Raw genomic sequence first — 24,282 nt, forward strand, 5'->3', positions numbered from 1 at the left:
ACAACCTGGCAGGCATCTCCTACTGGGGCCTGCTCAGTGGTTCTGACTTTCAAATTTCCATGCCAATTACTATTCGCACGATAACCTCTCTGGTGTTGCAAACAATTAGACCATCTTGCCTGCCAGTGACTTATGAGTAATTGCTTTCTGTGTTTGAAAGGTTCCTTTCTCTTTGTTGGAGCTTTAATAGACAAACAATTGACTTTCTAGACACAACTAACTTCTTTTCAGAGTGGTAGAATAGCTTTTACCTCTGCAGTGGACGTTTGTGATCGCTATGCTGCACATATGGATATGTGTATGTATTTACAGTTTGATGCCTATAATGTATGTATCTATGTACTGTGTATATATACATATACATACATACACACATACTGCAAAAACAGCTTATCTAATAAAATCTAACCAAGTGTTATTAATTGTACATCAAGATAAAAAAATCTAGTTGGTATTGTTTTCAGTATAAAGAGACTTACTGATCGCTTTCTCGTGAAATCATTCGACATAATTTAAGAAGTGCATTGAGCAAATTTGTCTTGATAAGACTCCTAATAAGAAGTCAAAGTCTTTTTAAATTAAGTAAAAATGATCTTTTGAGAGAGCGGTAGGTAAGTCTCTTCATACTAAATACGATACCAAATAGATTTTTTGATCTTAATATAAGATTAATTACACTTACTATTTTTCACAGTGTGCATGAGCGTGTTTGTGCAGTGGATGGCTGCTTTGCTGTGTGGTTCTCTCACCAATCAGCTCCTTGTTCCTGACGTCCAGAGCCATGTTCCTCAGGGCGGTGGCCACGGAGCACACCACCCGGTCATTGTCCATCCGCAGCAGCTCCACCAGGATGGGCAGGCCCTTCTCCTTACGCACCGCCGCACGGATGTACGCCGCAAACTGCAGCCGAGAGAGAGAGAGAGAGAGAGAGGGAGGGAGAGGGAGAGAGAGAGAGAGAGAGAGAGAGAGAAAGAGAGAGAGAGAAGATAGTGAGATAAGTTGATTTTCTGCTACACAGAATAGGGAGTGCTTGATTTATGCTCTCCGCATATGACTTGTGGAAAGTGACACATATAAACCCCTTCCATAAAACGTGATGCCCTAGTTGTGAGATCTCAACTCTAAAGTAAAAGGACAGCGCTCTGAATGACGCAGGTGGGGTGTTCAGGTGAGGCGCTTGAGGGGACGCACCTTCCAGTTGCCCGCCGACAGGTTCTGTAGTGACCCCGCGGCACCCTCCAGCGTGGCCGGGTTGGAGCTCTCGGCCAGCAGGGTGAGGTAGGGCTTGACCACCGCCGGGTGCCACAGCATCTCCGCCCCTTTGGGAGACTTGGAGAAGCCAGGGATGGGGCCCACGCCGTCCCACTGGGAACACACACACACACACGGACAGATGAAAACACATAACACACACATATAGGAGGAGCACACGCATATAGGAGGAGCACACGCTCTAGCTAAAGGTTGAAAAGTTCTCATATCTCATTGGGCTCCATCTAGCACTCAGAGATAAAGGGACTCAAGAGCCTCTACGCTCAGGCACTCCCTCCAAATCTTCCCTGGGGCACTTTCGTTGGCCTGGAATGTAGGGGTGTGTGTGTGTATGTATGTGTGTGTGTGTGAGAGAGAGAGTGAGACACACACCTGGTCTTCCTGCGAGTCTTTCTTCTTTTTCTTCTTCTTGCGCCCCCAGCAGCCGTAGTCCACCTCTTTACTGGGTGATTCAGACCCCAACAGGCCGTCCAGCTCCTGAGTGCCGACCAATCGCGATGGGGCGATCTCCATCTCCAGCCGGTACGAAAGGTTCCTCAGAGTGCAAATACAGTTCTCCACAATCTAACACAGGAAAACAGGGGAGCGTGAGAACAATTAATATTTAACATTTATCTGCTGTTTATAGTCGTCTAACAAGTTTTTCTTGTCTTGGGGCTGTTAAATAGCGGCATCCTATCCCAAACAATCTGTACAGACATGCAAAATAGGGCAATTTTTATTCTAAGAGGGAGGAAGAGTGTGTGAGAGAGGGAAAGTACAGGGGGCATAATTAAATTCCTAGTTGTACGCCTGTCGTGAGTGTGTGTGTGGTGTGTGTGTGTGAGATAAAGAAAGAGAGAGAGAGAGAGAGAGAGAGAGAGAGAGAGAGAGCAAACACCCAGCACACACTCTGGCAGTGCTGGTGGTGGGGCTAACTCATTAAGTATGGGCTCTATCGTCCCTCATCAGATTAAAGAGAGCACACTTAAAAGAGACCTCAGCAATAACAAAGAGTTTTAATGCCCCTACGCGCACTCCACTTTGTACTACAAAAGTGCTCACAAAGCAAACACTAGGGAAGAGTTCTAAAAGAGCCATCAACATGTGGCAGCGCTTTCCCCCACAGTGTGTGTGTGTGTGTGTGTGTGTGTGTGTGTGTAAGAATTGTGGATTGCTAGTGTTCATTAATAGGTTGACCATGAGAGTCGTGGGTTAATGGAAAAACTGTATCAAAGGAAGTGTAGAATCTCTCTTCCATTGGAAGCTAAAGGACTGGGAAATGTGCAGTGTGTGAGAGAGAGAGTGATAGAATGAGAATGAGAGAGTGAGAGAACTGTGAGTGTGAAGTGAAGAGAAAGGAGATATATTGTTTGTGTGTGTGTGTGTCCGTGTGCGTAGTCCACACCTTGCTGTCAAAGTCGGAGGTGCTAACACAGGCCTTGATGACGTACAGCAGGGAGTCGACGAGCCCTTCACAGCCACGCAACTGTTTTCTGGCCTCCTCCCCAGCCGAGCTAAGATTCCTGCAACACACACACACACGCACAGTTAGGACAACACACACACACACACACACACACACAGAGTATATCAACATCATCACACACATGAGCACATAATGTTCAAGCATGCAAGCACATGCTCTTGCACTCTAACCCCTTCTTCATGTCAACACACACACACACAAAAACATGTAATCAGGAGGAAGCGGGACTTGTCAGTTTAGTTCCCTTTCGAAAACATTATTGTGATATGTTTGCATCTTTATCTTTGTGTTTGCGTGTGTGTGTGTGTGTGTGTGTGTGTGTGTGTGTGTGTGTCACACCAACAGAGGTGAGTGTTCGAGGTGTTGCCTGGCCCCATCCATAATGCATGAGTGCTGTGTGTAGCCAGAGGGCTGGAGCTCAGGTCTCCACTGGGGTGGAGGAGGGACAGCCAGAGACTTAGAGCCCTATCTACACAACCACAGGCACAAGACACCACAGCAGAGAGGAGAGGAGCAGAGAGGAGCGGAGAAGGGAGAGAAAGAAGGAGAAAAAGAAGAGGAAAATGCATAGTAACAGAGACGGTTGAAAAAGGGTATTTAAGGATCTTTGATAGTAACCTCTAAAAGAACCTTGGAACCAGTCCCTGCGTAAGACAACAAGCGATTCAGAGAAGGGTAATTGGAGTCTGTGTTGTGGTGTAGGTGTGGCATGTGTGTTTAGGGGTTGGAGAGTGTTACGCAATCTTCCAGACCACAGCACAGGTCAAAGATGTAAACACATTCTTGACTTGGAAACATGAGTCCCCTCTGCAGGTAGCAACACACACTTCACCGGCGATCGGAAAAGATCACCATTACTACATGCCACTACATTCAACTATCACTTAAAAAGTTATTAAAAAAAAGTCTGAACTTTTTCTATACGATCTGATGTCAGCTGGGTGAGTTTTATGCATACCGCAAAAGTTGACCTACATACTAAAGTCGCTATATATGGAAAGGAACCTACAACTATGGAATGATGTATGGCTTCTTGCTGGAGTTTTAAAATACCTCCAGCAATGGTATAAAAAAAGTGTGTTCTTTAATTGGGCCCATATGTGTAAGAGCCTATGTAGGTCACAGGCACCATGTCAGACAGGCGGGGTGCAGTAGCGCAGCAGCTCCACAGGGGGGCAGCGTTGCCCTGCGTGAGGTGGCCGTTACCTCAGGCAGCCGGTGGAGTTGCGCAGCACCAGGGAGGAGTGGAACTTGAGCTTGTGGTCGTCGTCGAACGAGGAGCTGCTCCAGCCGGAGTGCGGGATGATCACAGTGTTGGTCAGAGTGGTTAAGGCGTCCCGGATGATTGTCATCTTCACCGCGTCGCACGAGGACAGGTTCCACAACACCCCTGAGAGAGAGAGAGAGAGAGACAGAGAGAGATGGAGGAGACAGAGAGGAAGAGGAAGAGAGCAGGAAGGGCAAGACAGACAGAGAGAAAGAGAGCGGAAGAGAAAGAGAGGAAGAGAGAGAGATGATGATGAGATGCCTGTGGTCCGAGTGCGGGCTCTGTCAGCTGTCATGTGGAGTCAGGTCACCCTTCAGGAGCTGGCGGGCCAGGTTTTTTATAGATCTCCACTGTGCAGGCTCTCACACACACACACACACACACACACACACTCAGCAAGCAGTCCAGATACACAGAGGCATGGAAACAAAACCTGCCAACAACACCTTGGTGCACACTCACAAACAAGCAAACACACACACACACACACACACACACACATATATAAACTGAGGTTTCAAGTCTCACTCAAGACACATTTGAGCGCACACAGTAATGACTTGCTCAAGCCACACACACACACACACACACACACACACACACACACACACACAGAGAGACACGGGGCTCATGTTCCTAACACAACATCACAACACACTGAGGCCCTGTGGCGATGGAGTTGACGCTGGAGTGAGTATGACAACACGGCCCACACTGATCCACATACAGCGGGACACATCATTAAACATTACATCACGTCTCCATATGGCAGGCAGATTGGCAGCTATTTATAGCCACTAATGGACTTGATTCGGGTGCTCTTTGATGGGGCTGTGTGTGTGTGTGTGTGTGTCGGGGATTACTCGGTGTGTGCGACAGGAGCCTTAATTAGCTGGCTCTTACCAGAGGCTCAGACTAACGCTTCTGATGGGTGCTGGTAACCTTGAGGAGCACGGGCGCTCGTAATGGGAGATACACAGATGGATGTGTGTGTGGTGTAGACACACACACACACACACACACACACACACACACACACACACACACACACACACAATACCGGCACTGCGCATGAGTGACAGGCTGGCAGAAGCATGGGAGAGATAGATTGTGTGTGTGTCTGTGGAAGGAAGTGTGAGTGTGTGCCAAGAGATTCCCTTGACTGCATTATCTCTCTCTCTCTCTCTCTCACCCCCCCTTCTCTATCTGCCATGTCTTGATTCCCTTTCAATTAAATCACCATTGAAGATAAAAGCTCCCGTATTGCCAGCCAAGAAAGACTTTGCGAGGCAGATGCCGACAGTATACCAAAGACAGACAGCAACACACACTGATTGTGTGTGTGTGTGTGTGTGTGTGTGTGTGTGTGTGTAGTGATGGCGGGGTTGCACACGCACGCACGCACGCACTCTCTCTCTCTCTTGCCCATATCCGCTGTGTTCCTAGATCTCTGGCTTGACATTTAACTTGACTCGCTCTCCCTCCAAGCATTTAATGTACCCAATAATGAAGCCTGCTTCCAGTGAACACAGGGCAAATAAGAAAAATGAGTCATTGGGTAAAAAAAACAAACAAAAAAAATCAGGGCCTACCATCCAATATGCCGTGTTCAGTCTAAACAAATACCACCAACAAAACATAAATACATTTTACAGTACACACAATGGGAAAATAAGTTACAGAAATAAAATGGATTTATAATGGCTGCCTACTTATCCATGCTGTGCACCGCCAACTGCTGGAGCTGCCTCCCCAACAGCTGCTTCATCACCCGCCTCATCAACATCATCATCATCATCATCATTACTACTACCACCACCAGATGCCACCTACGCCTCTGACCTACCTCTGTAAAACAAGCTCTGCCTTCCCCAACCCTGCGTGTGTGTGTGTGTGTGTGTGTGTGCGCTGCTCTCAGTCAGCCCTTTCGTCAGTCCCAGTCAGGAGTTAGCACACACGCGGGTACACGCCTGAGGCGGGTGAGTCAGCACAGCAGCTGGAGGACCTTCATCATCATCATCATGTGCGGCTGGGCCTCGCGCTGACCGAGGGAGCGGGTAAGCGCTGGTGACAATGACCTCATGGTCATTGGTGACATGGACCTCAACAGTGATTCAGCGCTCTTGGGATTTTATAGTGGAGTAGTTTCATCAGTCCAAAAGCAGGTGTGCTCTCTCTAACACTAGACGTGCGTGCGTGCGTGTGTGTGTGTGTGTGTGTGTCCGCTACAGTGGGCAGCAGGCCGAGGGCTTGTCTGTTGTGGTTGCTGTCTGTCAGCTGTGGTCTTAAACAGCCATCAGTCACAGGCAGAGCACAAAGCAGGGCCGCGGCCCACCCACCTTAATTAAAGCCCTCGCAGGGACATCAAAGCTGCTTCCTATTAGTCCAGCCCTGAGAAGTGCAGCGGCCAGTTATGGCCCACAAAGACTTGACCCCCCCACCACTCACAGACCACAGCGGCATTAGAGACTACACTCCGCACCACCACCACACACACCACCACCCCACCCCCACCACACACACCCACCCACCCCATCAGCCCAGCAGAGCCCACGTGTCGTATTCCACAGCCAGCTGTAACAGCAAGTGTGAACTCCTCTCGGATTCATCACGGCTGAGTCACACACACATGAAAGCTTCTGCAAACACACACACACACGCACACAAACAAACACGCAAACACACACAAAACAAACACACACACACACACACACACACACACACACACACACACACACACACACACACACACACACACACACACACACACACACACACACACACACGTCATTGCATACATCTAAGAAACACCAAAGCCAGTGACCTGTCGGCAAATTAACTCCTGAGGAAAGATTTACCATGACCTGGATTTGTGTGTGATGGACAGGAAAGGGGGAAAGAGAGGAAAAAGAGAGCGAGAGAGAGGAGAGGAATGTGAAGGAGAGGAGAGGGAGGGAAATGGAGAGAGAGAGAGCAAGCGAGCCACAGATCTGGAGAGAGAGTCCATCCTGGCTGTAATGAAATCTTGACTGAGCATGTTATTTGGTTAGTGTCTCCATGAATGAGGCTCAGCCCATCTATACCCAACATGATGAGTGCTGGTGTGTCAGGTCTGCCCTAATGGGGATCCAAGTATCTATCTGTGTGTGTGTGTGTGTGTGTGTGTGTGTGTGTGTGTGTCGGGGGACTGGATAGTTAGATCACTGACTGCGCTGAGGTCCAGTCTATCAATAATGTGATTAGGCAGGCGGAGGGCTTTGGCCTGGTGGGAATCAGGGGCCATATGTCCACCATGGCAGGATGCGTCCGGCCCCTGCAGACCATGGCCAGCCCCTCCATACCCACACACACCCACTCACTCACATGTGCACAACCTTTAGACACACACACACACACACACACACACACTAGTGGATCCCCCACTAGCTTGACACCAGCTCTCGTCAGGGTGGGTATATGCCATCTGTGCACGTGTGTACTGTACACACACACAGAGGGAGAGAAACACACAGAGACATGCGCATGCATGCACGCACACACACACAGAGGGAGAGAAACACACCGAGAGGCATGCACACACACACACACACACACACACACACACACACACACACACACACACACACACACACACACACACACACACACACACACACACACACACACACACACACACACACACACACACACACACACACACACACACACACACACACACACACACACACACACACACACACACACACACACACACACACACACACACACACACACACACACACACACACACACACACACACGCCTCTCAGTAAGAGACAGCTTGAGAGGCATTCCAATGGGTTGCTGAAACCTCCCCGCACAGCCCGGGCCACTGAGTGTGCTTTGTGCATATCCTTCCCTGCTCATTGCAGGATCTCCTCAGAAGCGCGCCACTTCATTTGCCAAATTGAGTGAGGGGATTTCATTTAAGGCAAACACAAATCAGGCCACACTGAATTAATTCCTGCTTATTATGGAGGGGAGTAACTCAGTAGCTTCCTCTTAATTAAAGCCCGCGGTACCGCCGGCAGCCTGCAGGGGCAGCATGGAGCAGTGTGGTGAGCCGTCGGTGAGAATTCCCCCCATGCGCTTCTCCCCTCGTTCTTTTTTTCCCCCGTTCCTTCTGCTCTGTTGTGCTCTAGGAAGCAGAGAAGTGGCTGTGTGTCCACACCCCTTGGCTGAACCACACCATGGTCTGCTTTCCTGCTTCTTCCCACTATCCTCCCCTCCATCTGGGAGAGGAATGAGGGAAGAGGAGAGCGAGGGAGTGGAGAGAGAGAGAGAGGAGGGAGGGGGAGAGAGAGAGAGAGAGAGAGAGAGAGAGAGAGAGAGAGAGAGAGAGAGAGAGAGAGAGGGAGAGCGCTTGGCTGGTCTCAGAGCAGCTCACTCCCATGTGAACTGTAATGTAAGAGCGGCGGAGCTCATTTCCTCCATCAGCTCCAAACAAACAGCGGCCAAACAAGGTTAAAGAGCCCAGAGGCGTACACACACACACACACACACACACACACACACACACACACACGGGAGTCATGCATGCAAAACCTACCCAGGGAAGGGGAAAGAAGGGGAGTATATATGCATATATGAGAGAGACCAAACAGTAGAAGCTTTGACTGGCAAGTGCACACACACACAGACACACAGACACACACCCAGAGCAGACCAAAGAGCAATGGTCCTCCTTTTCTGGTGTTTTCAGAGTGTTACACAATGTAAACATTCCTGCGTTCCCTAGCTTCGTGCTCACTCCCCCTGTGTGTGTGTGTGTGTGTGTGTGTGTAAGGTGAGGCCAGTGGTCCAGCAGTAGATTTGTGGCCACAGTTGTTTGGAGAGCGGCTGTCCCTGTCCTGTCCTGTCCTGTCTATGTCCCAGCCGGTGGTGGTGTCACATGTTCTGGGCAGGGAGGTGGGGTCTGGGTGATTCCCGCGGGACAGGTGACCCACCCAGCATGTGTGTGTGTGTGTGTTTGTGTGTGCTTGTGTGTGCTTGTGTGTTTGGTCAGAGAAGCTCAGGGTCAGAGCCCACGGTCTCACTGCAGGGTAGAGGCTCGTCTGGCTGGAGCCAATAGAGACAGGCCAAGACCTGGCCTCCCTGACCCTCAGCTCAGGCTGTGTGTGTGTGTGTGTGTGTGTGTGTGTGTGTGTGTGTGCATAAGGGAGGGAGGTGTAGTCTACACACAGAGACGCAGGCATGCGAGGTCAGTGACATCCTGGGTACAAAACCTCCTGTCAGATTTGCTCAAGTCACACACACACACACACACACACACACACACACACACACACACACACACACACACACACACACACACACACACACACACACACACACACACACACACACACACACACACACACACACACACACACACACACACACACACACACACACACACACACACACACACACACACACACACACACACCTCCAGCTTTGCTCCCATGACATGATGGAGTGTGTTGTGAGAGATCCAAGCCCGCGCGGTCGGAGCTGCTGGAGTTATTCCTGTCAGCTCACTCAGTCACGGCCGGAGGAGAGGGATGACGGCAGCGGATGGCAGCCTTCAGACAGCGACTCTTCTGGAAGCCGTTGATTACAGCGAGGTGACGGTCCTCCGCCGACCCCGACTAATTAGTCAACGCAGCGGCATATCGGCTGCCAATTAACCCGCGCCGCCCTTTCCCCCGTACAGCGGTCTCGCGCGTTAACGTCAAAACTAACTCCTCCGAACAGCAGGAGCCAGGCGGGAGAAGGTTCCGGTAAAAAAACACTCCGTCAGAGAGATTTCCTTCAACACAAACGGAGCCTGAAGTATCTGTGGCTCTCGTCTGCCTCAACCCCTACTCGAGTTCCCCTTCTTGACCCCAAAACTAAGCAGCCAAAATAAACAGCAGCTGAATTGACCATAAACATCGAGTCGTCTGCCTCGTCTCAACCGGGCGGAGGAATGCGGGGCGCTTCTCTGCCTTTGCACACTACACAGGGTGACAGCTCTCTCTACACACCACTCCCTTAGGCTTCAACACACACAGAGAAGGAGAGAGAGAGAGAAAGAAAGCGAGAGAGAGAGAGAGAGGGAGAGAGAGAGAGGATAGAGGAAGAATGAAAGGAGGAGGGGGGATGGAGTCATATTTAGGTAAGTAGACGTTGGGGGGAAACTATGTTAGACCATGAAGAGTTAAGCTCTGACTGCCCGGTGATATACGCAGGCTGTTAACACATTTCTGTAGTGCGTGTCCATAAAAGGAGCTACTTTGCTGCAAAGCCATGAAGTCTGTAGGCCAGCGCAGTAAAGAAACGACATATTTATCAATGAGTTAAAGCTGTGTGGATTAAATTAGCTAGGAATTATGGAGACCCCCCCAAGTCCGCGAGCAATAGTTCTCACTAAGCCGCTATAAACTTCTCTCACACCACGGCCGGTGATACCAGGAAGGTCATGCCAAGGTTCCACAACATGACTAACAGTTTGACGAGGTTCCGTTTAGCTGCACACCCACTCAGAACAAAACTAGTTCTTCTACTATCACTAAATTCGCTACACATTTTCCAGTTCGTCAGTTCTAGTTTGCTTTTTGGAGTTTTGGGGAGACGGTGCTGCTTGGGGAGCCAAGCGCCGCGCTCTAAGCACTTCCACAGGAGGGGAATTCCAGCTCCAGTGAGCACAGAGGGCTTCCCCACACTTGGAACGCCACCGCCTTGGCCTACGTGATGAGCTCTACTGGGAGGTGAGCGGCATAAGCGAGTAAACAGACACGGTGAATCATGCACATTATGGAGGGGGTTTTATCTGCTGGAGCCGCACTCTTCCAGCCAGACACACACACACACACTGGAGTGAGCAATAAACACACACACACAGAGACGCAGGCAGACAGACTCACACACACAAACACAAATAAACACAAATATACGCAAACATAAACATAAACACACACACACACACACACACACACACACACACACAAATACTCACACACACGGAAGCACACACACACAGACACATGGAAACAGGCAGAAACACACACACAGACACATGCAAACACACAGAAAAAAACACAAACCAATGGAAACACACACACACACACACACACAAACAGCTGTTGAGGTGAGGCGAGCCGTGTGTCAGGCTGGCGTGATTAGTGGCGGGCGACAGCTGATCCTGAGCGGCTCCAGGGCGGCTGACTCAGAGCTGCTCCTGCACAGGTCACCACAGCGTGGACACAGCGTGGACGCAGGCCAGCAGCTGCCCCGCATGTGCACCGGGAGGGGCGGGGCGGGGCACACACACTGCTTTAGAGTCAGGTGGGCATCTGCTGGGCTACAGGTGTGTGTGTGTGTGTGTGTGTGTGTGTGTGTGTGTGTGAGTGTGTGTGTGTGTGTGTGTGTGTGTGTGTGTGTGTGTTTGTGTGTGTTTGTGAGAGACAGTGAATGTCAATATGAAACTAAAACAAAAGTGTTGTTTTTCTAGTTTATAAACAGGAAGGATGATTTTGTAGTGTGTGTATCATGTATGTGTGTGTGTGTGTGTGTGTGTGTGGGAGAGCACAGGGTGTGACTTCTTGTACTGACTGGTCAGAACAGGCTTGTCCAGTGAGTCAGAGGCCTGAATCTAAACACATGTGCTCACAAGCACATGCGCGCGCACCTGTACCTGTGACCACCTCCCTGGCCTCTGCGTCCACGGTCTTCCTCAGCAGGCGCAGCAGGGCCGGGATGCCGCCGGCGTTCCTGACGGCCACCTTGTTGTCGTCGGTGGCCTTGCCGTACACCAGGTTCCTCAGCGCGCCGCACGCGTTCCGCTGCACCTCCAGCACCTTGTGGTCCAGCAGATCCACCAGGTGCTTGATGCCGCCCAGCCGACACACCTGGACACACACACACACACACACACGTCTGCGTTATTCTACTGTCCCCAGGGACCGGGCGCCACAAGCCCAGAGAGCAGTCGTCTCACGCTTGCTCAGCAGTCGGAGAACCGAGAACCGGCCACTGGCCCCCACCCCGCCCCTCCCCTCCCGTCGTCACCCTGGGGCTTTACACACATCTCGGTTCTCCCGGAGAACTTGATCCGCTCCCTAATGCCGAGTTCTGCGGGTCTCGCCTCAGCCGAGCGATTGAGAGACGGGGGGAAGGAGGGGGGGGGGAGTATTTTCAGACATAATAATGATGTTGGGGAAGGGATTCCAGTGTCAAATCCCCGGGTTTATGTGTGCTGCGTCGGGGAGAGACTGCCGGCCCCGGCGTCTTTACACGGGAGAGAGAGCGAGGCAGTGATCAGGCAAACATACAGTATGTCCCACAGCCCTGTAGAGGGGAAGCCATACAAGAGGGAGAGAAAGAGAGGGATGAGACAGAAACGGAGAGACAAAGGGGAGGAGGGGTAGTGGAAGGGTAGGGAAAAGGCAAAGAGAGGGGGAGAGAGAGAGGAATAAAGAGGAAGGATAATAAGAGAATAAGAGAAGGACACACACAGGGGACGAGTGAAACAGGCCGAGACAGAGAGAAAGAACAGGGACAGAGAAAGAGAGAGAGAGAGAGAGAGAGAGAGAGAGAGAGAGAGAGAGAACCAAGACAGTGAAAATAAACCAGAGAGCAAGACAGAGCCCCCCCTTGAGTGAAGAGCGGCCTTTTGTGGAAGCCATTAGTCTGGGAGCAGACGTCACTCCTGACAGGGAACATCTGGAGCAGGCGCTGGAGATCAGGGCCCTGATGAAAAGTAATATCCTGACATTTGATTTCAACGGAATAATCCCCCTGAGCAGTGAGCACCGCGCACACTCACACGCTCACACAAACATACACACACACACACACACACACACACACACACACACACACACACACACTTTTATTGTGTCCCCTGAGATGTCCTGCTCCCTGACCACGTTTCTGGCTTGGCCTGTTTTGGGCCGTGGAGAGACACTGTTAAGAGACTGCGAGGAGAAAGATGTCTCTGCAGTGCAGGAGTAGAGAGCATCAGGGCTGTTGAGCATTGTAGAGGGAACATAATGTGCTCGCACAGGTTTGTATGTATGCATGCGGGAGAAAATAATGTGTGCGTTTTAAAAGGGAGGAAAAACAATGGGGGAGAGAGAAAGAGCTTTTGTGAGTGGGTACGCCAGAGTGAACACTGTCTTTTCTAAGGGCACAGCAGAGATGCTGCTGTGAAGGTGTGTGTGTGCGTGTGAGTGAGTGTGTGTGTGTGTGTGTGTGTGTGTGTGTGTGTGTGTGTGTGTGTGTGTGTGTGTGTGTGTGTGTGTGTGTGTGTGTGTGTGTGTGTGTGTGTGTGTGTGTGTGTGTGTGTGTGTGTGTGTGTGTGTGTGTGAGAGGCAGAGTGAGTGATGAATGTGGAGGAGAGCATGAAAGGATGAGCTGTAGTCGGTATTCACTACGTGTTGCACACCGGCACCTGCTGCTTTTGTGCAGAAACCGACTTTGGCTTCCTGGTTGAAATTTCTCCCTCATCTCTGAAACTCTTCATCCGTCTCTCCGGTCTGTACAAGTCTGCCTCTCCCTCTCTCTCTCCGTCTCTCTCCCTCTGCAGCAGTGGGACTAGACTCCCTGCTAGGGAAGGCGTGAAATTCCAGCAGGGTTTGGGCTCAGTCTCCAAGCGCTCCCCCGCAGTGCCACACACCACGGCTCCCACGCACAGTCGCTCTCTCGCTACCCTCGCCCGCCCCGCCGTGCCACCAGGGCTGCCCCCTTGGTGCCCTCCTCGACGCGCACACACACACACACACACACACACACACACACACACACACACGGCATGCTGGGAGCACTCACCTCGGACTTGATGCGGTTATCTCCGTAGCACAGGTGCTGCAGGTAGGCGGCGGCGTTGGCCTGCACCGAGGGGAACTGGTGCTGCAGCATGTGGATCACCTCCGGCAGCTCTGGGTCGCGCCACGCAAACTCCCTACGGAGAGAGAGAGAGAGGGGGGGGGGGGGGGGAGAGAGAGGTGGAAGAGAGAGAGGGAGAGAGAGAGAGAGAGAGAGAGGAGCAGAGTGAGTAAACAATGTCTACTGGGTAGGTACTAAAGACAAGTTAAGACAACATAGCATGCTCCACACTACAGCAACACAATTATCGCAATCGTAATTGCAATATGAACCAACACAATTACCCAATCACAAAAGCTACAAATAATCGCACACAGTTAACGGTCACGTTTATGACTTTTATGTTCATGTCATCCTCCTTGATAGTGCCACTTCTGGTTGGGGAGTGTCTAAATGGTGAGCTTCACAGTTGGGCGGGGGTGCTGTGCTTCTTGTGCACTGGGCATGCTCACCAATCAGGGATGCCACAAATTACATTTGAAATGTTGAACTGAATCAATTCATTCACATTCAAAAATTATATTGCAAATCGCAATAGCTGTCGCAATTGCAATATCTGTTGCAAGATACAGACACAAACTCGCACAGACAAACAAACTCATTGCTCAAACACATTCCTCTCCCATGAACAAATACAAACACAACAACCCGATGGGAAATACATACCCCTTTTGCGGCTATGTGTTCAAGTGTTCAAGTTCTAACAATAACAACACATATCAAACAAATGCAAGCATTACACCACACATAAACACAAACTGTAAACACGCAACACAAACCTCCAATCCCTTGTTTGCACACTCTCTTTCTTTCTCTCTCTCTCTCTCCCTCTCTCTCACACACGGCAACAGCAATAACCTCACGCACACACACACACCAACAACAATAGCCTCACACCCGAACCAGACATACCACAGTCCAGTGTTGGCCATGACCTCCCCTGGCCTCAGCTCTCTCCAATAACAACCCCGGATATCATGTCCCCACACCGAAACTATTTACTCTCCACCTGGCCTCCGTATTATTGCTTTCTTACCCTCCAACTCCACACAAGAACTCGCTAGAACAAGAAAACAACCACTGAGCTTTAGTGTGTCGTGAAGTGGAGAAGCCTGTATGTTTGAGAGTGGGGTGGGCTGGGGTGGGCTGATGTGGGGGGGTTTGGGGTGGGGTGGGGAGGGGTTGGAACAGCTGCAGGGACTTGGAGCCATTTCTTCAGTGAATTTAGCATCAGTAGGTTTGCTAAACTCAGAAGAAGAGACAGAAAAAAAAGGCAATGTCTTGAGTGAAAAACACACTGGGGGCCTGGATTAGCTCCTCTGAACAGATCTACAGACGCTCCGAAAACTCAGAGACTCGCAGACATTCCCCAGCCATCTCCTCTCCTTTTTGACAAAAAAAAGTAACTGCTCAATTAAAAGTGAAAACAAACTTCAAAGCCAGCGAGAAACGCTACACGATAGCCAAGCGGCTCTGACCTCATTATCTAATGGTATGGGAGACGTCTATTAAAACGGAGCCTCAGAATAACATCACAGAGGCGAGACTGACGCTCCGAGGCGATGGAGACATGGACAGCGGGCAGCAGAGAAGACCCATCCGCTGCCACAACACCCCCCTTCCTCCTCTTCCTCCTCCTCCTCCTCCTCCCCCCCAGCCCTCAGTTTGCGCGTCTTTAAGTGCTGGATGGCACCAAGCCAAACCACAGAGACGCTCCCATAATCAAAGGCTGCCTGGAGTCCTCGCTGCCTCTACCTCCGCTGGGTCAACATTTAAAGGGCTAACGGAGGGCCGGAGGAAGTTCTCTCGCTCGAACGTTCCCAAGAAAGAGGGGTGGATGCGCCCAAAGGAAAAGAGGAATGTGGGGGAGAGAGAGGAAGAAAGAGGGGGGAGAGAAAGGATAGAGAAAAAAGAGCAAAGGAGAGAGAGAGAGAGAGCGAGGGAGAGAGAACGAGAGGGAAAAAAAGATACAAAGACTGACTAGGAATGAGGGAACGAGGGAAGAGGTGAGAGAGGGAGAAAAGAAGATGGAGGGATGGCAGGGGGTGATGGAGAGAGAGAGAGCGAGCGACAGGAGAGAGATTAAGATGTCCAGAGAGCTGAAATGACAGCGCGGGGGGAGAGGGAGAGGGGGAGGGAGAGGGCGAGAGCCGGGGGGCCCCTCGGACACGCTCGGCTAAAGCAACAGCCAGGGGTGTGAACAGCACTCCCAATGTGCAAGGTCAGGGAATCAGCATGGGGTCAGAAGCTCACACGCACACACACGCAAGAACACACACACACACACACACAAACACACATGCATGTACACACAAAGATACAAATACACACTTATCTGTAGTTCTTTCTCTCTCTCTCTCTCTCTCACACACACACACACACACACACACACACACACACACACACACACACACACACACACACACACACACACACACACACAGAGAGAGCACACTGTGGCGAGGCTCTGGAGTGCTGCCCAGAGGGCTTAGGGGAGTTTGTATAGTAAGAGGAGCCGACTGTTGACCCAGCAGAATGCACAGGAGCGTAGTAAGCACTGCTAAGTCCCAGCGGATGATTATCAGCTAGTGCACGCTGTACAAGTGTGTGTGTGTGTGTGTGTGTGTGTGTGTGTGCGCATGTGTGAGCGTGAGTGTGTTCACAAACATGGTTTAGTATGAGTGAAAGTGTGTGCAAAGCTGTAAATGAACATATACAGCGTGTGGGTCTTGGGTGTACATGCACGTGAGTTGTGTACATGCAAGTGTGTGCATATATAAACACATATATATATGTGTGCATATATAAACATATGCATTCATCGGCTCTTCATGTTCGTTTCATGATTGATATATGGTCGATACACACACATTCATCCTCACATACATCACTGATGTATGTTCATGTGTATGTGTATGCGTATGCGTATGCGTATGCGTATGCGTATGCGTAAGTATTTGCAGAGGTGTGTTCAAATTCAGCAAACAGTGGCAGACGTTCTTTGAACAGCTACATTTGAGCGATTTGGTGTAAACATTCCATTGTAATAGTAACACTCCATCCAGCTCACAGACTGTTTGCGAGTGTTCGGAAAACGTTGGCCAAAAACTCAACGTTGGCCTTTATGCCCTTCTCCTCCTTGGTGAGCATGTGTGTCATAAGTACCTGGGGTCCTTCTGGATGCTGTCGATGGAGGGGGAGCGCGTGTTGTCGTCGGCCGCTCCGGCCTGCCGGTACTGCGAGGCCCGGTAGGGGTCGGCGTAGGTGGCGGCCGAGTTCAGGGCGTAGTTGCTTCTTTGGTACGTCAGGGCGCTCCGCTGGCTCGAGCTCCGCTGCAGGGTTCCCACACCTGGAGGGGGGAGGAGGGAGAAACCACATGGAGTATGAACGGGGGGGGGGGGCAATCATTAAATTAAATCAAGACCCCCTTGCTGAACAAGACCTTTTGTGTTGTTCCAAGTCTTTTTTGTGTGTTTTTGTGAAAGCCCAACAGCTTAGAGGTCTGGTCTTTGGGTTGGAACAGAGAAGAAACAAGGGTGAATGAAAACACTTGTGTCTTGCGTTGTGTTTTTGTTGTTATTCCCCTAAATCTGGAAGCCATTACCGAGAAAAAGGGCCGTAAAACACAGCCTCTGTGTCGAGGACAAAGTAAATGAGGCGCGTTCTTTATAAACAAGTTTTTTTTTATTTCCTGTCCAGTTTTTTAAGCGCTGGAACACTTAGGAGCTGGTTCTAGCAGGTTCTGTTAAGGAACAAGAGGAGGAGGCCATATTAGTTCTCTTAGAATCTTCTCTGGTGTCTTTCCCTCACTCATGCTGCCTACAGCCGCTGCATTATGGGAAGGGCTCATCACATGTGACTGGATGTCGCTCTCTCACCGGGGAAATGGGAACAGTGAGAGACACTTGTACACACACACACACACACACACACACACACACACACACACACACACACACACACACACACACACACACACACACACACACACACACACACACACACACACACACACACACACACACACACACACACACACTGTGGCGGAAACAAATGCTCAGGACGTCCTCCCAAGCCTTGTCAAATATTTAGTCTGTGGGCATCTTGGCAACATCGTCTCCTTTAAATAATTGCTATTTTATCCTCCCTCCCTCACTCACTCCTTTCCTTCCTTCCTCTCTCTCTCTCTCTCGCTCTCTCTCTCTCTCACTCTCTATGTTTTCCTTGATGTGGTGCTGTGACCTAATTTCTAATTTACCACTTTCTCAGAGGCTCCTGTCCTGGCCCTAAAAATCTCTCACTATCTCTCTCTCTCACACACACACACACACACACACACACACACACACGCACAATAGGCACTCTGTGGTGCGAGGCTGAGGTTGGTCAGCTGATGTGCGGGGTGAGCCAGAGGCCGCGCAGGGCTCCTTCATCAGGCTCAAACACACCCAGCTGGGAGCCGGCCAATTAAGTCTCCCGCTGCCCTGCCCACCGAGGGGGCGCGACCTCTCCAGGGGCCGCCACGCGCCCCGCTACGCTACGCTAATCCGCACCACCGGCCTGAGCAATCAGCCCAGCGCTGATAAACACCGCTGCTCATTTCTCCTGGACTGGGTCCACACACACACACACACTATATATAAACACACACACATGCATACATGACACACACATACACACACACACACACACACACACACACACACACTATATACACACACACACACGAAGAGGCAGCGCTCAGAAGTTGAGCTACGAGGATGTAATCTGCATTGCGCACCTTCTCTCATCCAACTTTCCCCTCTCTCTTTCTTCCTTTCTTTCAGTCACTTTTTCTCTTTTCTCTCCCTCTCCTATGCACGAGGGATCAATACTCCTATTTAGCATGAGTCGGGGGAAAAACACACTCCCTCTGCAGACACATACACATACACAAGCTGGCAGGAGTAAAGAAAGCATGAAAAGAGTGCAGGGGAGAGGAAAACTACGAGCGAGGCCATTAAAATTTAATTTCACACCATAACAAAGACCACTTCGCAGATCAAATTGGATTTTTTTTCACTACTAATGAGGCGCTTTTTTTGTCGGGACCTTAAACTAACTTTTTTCTTTTCTCCTCTCCCCTCCTCTCCCCTCCTCTCCTCTACACCTCTCTCTCCTCCCCCCACCTCTCCACCTCACTCTTCTTCTCCACTTTATCTCCTGACTGCAGTCTCTCCTCCGGAGTGCAGCATAATGGTGCTCTGCATTCTTTTCTTAAGGCCTGGGGTGGTTGGTGTGCTTCATCAGTGCAGTTTATGAGGGACCGGCGCTATCAGCTGCCAGTGATCTCAGGCCGGGCCAGGTGAAGCTGATGGAGGGGGTGGGGGGGTGGAGAAGGGGGGCAGTGTGGGCAGAATGCTAAAATCCCTAGAGAGTTCTTTTCCACGGTGCTGTGTGTCCCTCTGCAGCCCCCGTCCCTCTTCCCATTATCACCGTGACACTTAGGTAATGGACTCCTCTGAGACGTGTGAAATCCAGCACGCGCACACGAGTGCAAGCACAACACACACACACACACACACACACACACACACACACACACACACACACACACACACACACACGTCTCCTCTATTTTCTGCAGCTGCTTTGAAGAGGTCAGAAGATGATGATCTTCTGCACCTCATTCCGTTTGGAAGGGAAAAAAAGAGTAAGACAGAGAGCTGCTCCACACCTGAGCGCACAGACACACACACACACACACACACACACACACACACACACACACACACACACACACACACACACACACACACACACACACACACACACACACACACACACACACACACACACACACACACACACACACACACACACACACACACACACACACACACACACACACACACACACACACACACACACACACACACACACACAGAGAAAAGGGAGGAGGAGGCCAATTCCCAAAAGACACTACTACAACAACAACAACAACACACACACATACACACCCTGTGATACCATTCATTCGCAACACATTCATACTTCTACACAGACAAAAACACACACACACACACACACACACACACACTCCTATCTCCGGGAGCTTTGGTGAGTTGACCACCAACAAAACACCCTTCAGTAAACACTGCGCGTTGATTTCAGGCCCTGAGTGCACTGTGCAAGTCTTTGAGCAGCATTGCATAAGCGCTCAACACACAGACACATATGCTCCAGCCCGGCCGCCACACGTCCCACCCCAGCCTGGGCAGATTACGCCGTGTTGGGTGACAGAGCGGGCGCCATTAGCCAAGTTGTCTCCGAGTCGGCTCTCGCTAAGTATTTTGTAAAAGAGCTTCATAAATGGCTTATGAAATCACTCCAAAAGCCAAGCGTTTTCCAAAGGATTATTCTAATCTGCACTCACTGATGCAAGCCTCCGCTGAAACACTCTCCACTCCCTTCACCTGGGCCTGTCAGTGACTATGTGTGTGTGTGTGTGTGTGTGTGTGTGTGTGTGTGTGTGTGTGTGTGTGTGTGAGTCTGTGTGTGTGTGTGTGAGTCTGTGTGTGTGTGTGAGTGTCTGTGTGTGTGTGTGTGTGTGTGTGTGAGTCTGTGTGTGTGTGTGTGTGTGAGTCTGTGTGTGTGTGTGAGTCTCTGTGTGTGTGTGTGTGTGTGTGTGTGTGTGTGTGTGTGTGTGTGTGTGTGTACAGTATGTGTTTAACATTTATAGTTAAAGTGTGAACACGCTTGTACATTACACATGTCAGTGGCTGCACGCGTGAGTGCATGTAGTGGCAGCTCTGGCACAGCCGTGTTAGTTGTCAGCTCCCCACTGAAAGAGCAGTGCATTAAGCATATGGGCGCCCCTCTCCCCTGAGCCCCGGCTCCCTGAGCCACAGCCTGCCTCACCTCTGCTGTGTGCACGCCCGCGCTTTGGGAACAGATGGGATGGCATGTTCTCGTTTTGTGTGCACATATGCACATGGAAGTTATAGAGTGTGTGTGTGTGTGTGTGTAAGTGACTTGGAATTTGAGAGAAAAAAAGTATATAAATATGCAGAGTCAAAGGAACTGTGTGGGTGTGTAGTGTGTGTGAGAGAGTACCGTGTCTGTATGTGAGTGTGAGTGTGTTGTATGTGCATGTGACCAGAGCGTGAAAGAGAGAGTGTGTGTGTGTGTGTGTGTGTGTGCATATATGTGTGTGGGTGTGAGTGTGTGTGAGTGTGTCTGCATATGTGCGGGAGGGAGAGAGCGTGTGGATGCATATGTGCAGAATTGAGAGTGTGTGTCTGTATATGTGTGGGAATGCAAGAGTATGTGTGTGCATATGTGAAGGAGTGAGAGTGTGTTTGTGTGTGTGTGTGTGTGTGTGTGCGTATGTGCGGGAGTAAGAGAGTGTGTGTGCAATCTGTGCATATGTGGTACCTGAGGAGGTCCTGTAGAGGGCGCTGTGCGGGGCGTGGCCCAGCTCCATGCCTGCGTGGTTGGGGCTGCGGTAGAGGGGGCTCTGGAAGGTGCGGTCCTCGTAGATGGGCGTGATGTGGCGGTCAGGCGACATGGCTGACCGCAGGTCCTGCCCCATCTGGCTGTGCTGACTGGCATAGGAGTTCCGCAGGCCTGCTACAAACACACACACACACAGACACAGAGTCAGTCAGTGTTGTTCTACTACAAGCCCCTGTTGGAGCGCTCACAGCTAATCCCGGTCCCCGGTAGGCCAGTGGGCAGTGATGGCCAGTGACTCTCCCAGTGAGACTTCCGCTCTTACTCCCACTGTCTCCAAACAAAGCCTGGTTCCTCCAGCCTCCCAGAGCAAGAATCTCTCCCTCTCTCTTTCCCCCCTCTCTCTCTCTCTCTCCCTCTCTCTCTCTTTCTCCCTGTCTCCCACCCACCCGGCGCACTCGCCTGACAGATAAGCCGCTAAAGACTGTGTCGAGACAAATCTGGGCCCTCATTGCCAATTCCGTGTGATGCTGGGAGATGCAGGTTTACAGTGCGCACTTGTACCGCCTCCAGCTCCCCGCCCTCCTCCCCCCCCCCCCGTTCTCTCGCTCTCTAATCAGAGAGTTTGTTAACAGCCGCACGCTTCCTCCTCCGAGTGTGCGCGCTTCCCGAAAACAAACAGCCCAGCTCACATGCAGAGAGAGAGAGAGAGAGAGAGAGAGAGAGAGAGAGAGAGACAGAGACAGAGAGAGAAATACAGCGAGAGAGAGAGAGAGAGAGAAGAGATTGATGAAATTGCAAAATGAGAAATGATAGTTGAGATATGAAGGATGACAGTTCATGCAGCACAGGAAATGAAAGTGAGTCCTTTGGCTGGCGAGCCTTTGTGTGTCGTGAGCAGAAGGATATGGGCCAAAAGGCCATGGCTAAAAGACAGTCACAGCAGGACCTCCGTGTGTGTGTGTGTGTGTGTGTGTGTGTGTGTGTGTGTGTGTGTGTGTGTGTGTGTGTGTGTGTGTGTGTGTGTGTGTGGTGTCTGCAAAACAGACAGGATTTAGCCTTCCCGTTCATTCCCATGTTTGAGCTGCCAGAGGAGAGTAAGGCAGCAGCACTGTGAGTCACTTTGACATTTACAGTGCGACTCAATGGCACAGATCTTAGCCAGATGTGAGGCCAGCTGCTGCGCTCCAAAAAAACACACACACACACACACAGAGAGAGAGAGAGAGAGAGAGACAGAGTTAGCGCGGGTGTGTGCACACAAACTCGCTCACACTCCCCTCCCAGCATGTGGCCAGCATCACTGCGAGCGCACTGCGAAGCTCTAGGGAGCTCGTAAGATTGTGCACGGTGCTGTGAAGTGACCCTCGCACACAGAGCACCACCGGCCGGCCAGCACGTGACCACCCGCACCCCTGAGACCACTGGCCCTGTTGCCCAACCATACCCCCCACCACCCCCACCACCCCCACCACCCCCACCACCCCCACCACCCCCACCACCCCCACCCTCCTCCTCTGTCCAGACACGGCCCCGTTAGCAGCTGGCCGACCCTCTGCGCGGCCCTGCGCGGCCTCTGAGCGCTGGAGCACGGCGGGATAAACGACTCTCTTCCACCCCGCTGCTCAGCACCGGAGAGAGGTGGGGGGAGGAGGAGGAGAAGGAGTGAGAGAGTGCGCACGAAAGTGAAGAAGAAAGAAAGGAGAAAAAGAAGGCGATTGTGCTCCCGGGGGAGCGGTCAAGCGGTGGTGACTCCGCCGGGTCCCCCGGTCCCCTCTCCGCCTTACGAGCCGACTTTTCAGCCGGCTTTTCATCGCCGACGCTAATGAGGCAAAACGGGCCGGGCCTCAACGCCTCCACGGCTCTCCAAGGCCCCTTTAGACCTCTCCTCAAGGCCTCCCACACACACACACACACACACACACACACACACACACACAGTCTCTCTAATAAACACCACACGCACAGCGGCACCACCAAGGTCCTGGCTCAACGGAGCCCCATCGACTGCAACGCACACCGCAGCCGCCACCGCCTCTGTCGCCTCCATCTGTTTCTCTGGGGGTCTGGCTGGAATCAATTATTTCCTCTCCTCTCTCTCTCCCTCTCTTTCTCTCTTTCTCTCTCTCTCTCAACGCTCTTTCACAAAGACGGGGGCTTTTGGAGACCTCCAGTTCACCCCGTCAGGCGAGGTGTTGAAGTACGGCATTTTTGGAGGCCGGCCGCCCGGCCAGACGCAGCCCAGACGACGACGCTGCCGCCGGGCCTGGTTTAGAAAGACGTCTGGCAGAGGCTTGGGGTCTTGGGTTGTTCAAACAGAAAGAGGGAGGGAGAGAAGGAGGGAGTGAGTGATAGAGAGAACAGGACGGAGAGAGAGGGAGGACTGAGGAGATGAGGCATGGTGAGACCACATCAGAGCCAGGACCGCCACGGATCCACCGATCTGCAAAAGTCATCGACCGGGCGCTAACCGCCGCTAGCTCAGGCCTTCGGGGGAGCCCCCTTGCTCTCTCACACTCCCTCTCCCTCTCATACACACATTCCTATTCCCACTCCCTCTCTCTCTACCTCCATCTCTCCCTCTCTTTCTCTCTCTCTCTCTATCTATCTACACCTCTCTCGCTCATTCGCCGTCTCCACCCAAGAGCGAGAGAAACACATGGCGACGAGGAGGCCGCACCGCGCCGCTCGCCAAGTCTCTGTCGGCTCTGCTGTTCTCCTTTCAAAATCAATAAAACCCGTTTGCGTATGGCGAGAAATAATTTTGTGGCGGCGCAGGATCCAAAATACAAAAATATCCATCTCTGATGCCAGATCACTTACTCTCTGCATCAAACACTTTTCACCACCACTTTACATTTGTCAGTCTGCTTTTTTTTTTGCTTACTGTAGCCCCCAGTGATGGAGCTTGGCACGGGCTTTGTACTAGCTTGGCGGCGGTGGCTTGGCACGG

The 24,282-nt window shown here is 51.3% G+C and overlaps 1 protein-coding gene across 2 annotated transcripts in view; it reads right to left on the reverse strand.

The window, feature by feature from the left end:
• Positions 1 to 24,282, reverse strand: part of LOC134078244 (plakophilin-4-like) — a 36,449-nt gene that overhangs the window by 7,957 nt on the left and 4,210 nt on the right. Inside the window, exons 2-10 of one of the 2 annotated variants that reach the window (XM_062534028.1) lie at positions 21,312 to 21,503; positions 17,061 to 17,244; positions 13,839 to 13,971; positions 11,704 to 11,917; positions 3,947 to 4,130; positions 2,660 to 2,777; positions 1,645 to 1,836; positions 1,192 to 1,365; positions 750 to 900 (exon numbers count right to left, since the gene is read on the reverse strand). In XM_062534028.1, the coding sequence (XP_062390012.1) occupies positions 750 to 900; positions 1,192 to 1,365; positions 1,645 to 1,836; positions 2,660 to 2,777; positions 3,947 to 4,130; positions 11,704 to 11,917; positions 13,839 to 13,971; positions 17,061 to 17,244; positions 21,312 to 21,503 (1,542 nt within the window). Of the gene's footprint in view, positions 1 to 749; positions 901 to 1,191; positions 1,366 to 1,644; positions 1,837 to 2,659; positions 2,778 to 3,946; positions 4,131 to 11,703; positions 11,918 to 13,838; positions 13,972 to 17,060; positions 17,245 to 21,311; positions 21,507 to 24,282 lie in introns of both variants that reach the window. The other variant, XM_062534027.1, reaches the window with a different exon arrangement.

This window comes from Sardina pilchardus, chromosome 4 (assembly GCF_963854185.1).
Source record: "Sardina pilchardus chromosome 4, fSarPil1.1, whole genome shotgun sequence".
Taxonomy (NCBI): domain Eukaryota; kingdom Metazoa; phylum Chordata; class Actinopteri; order Clupeiformes; family Clupeidae; genus Sardina; species Sardina pilchardus.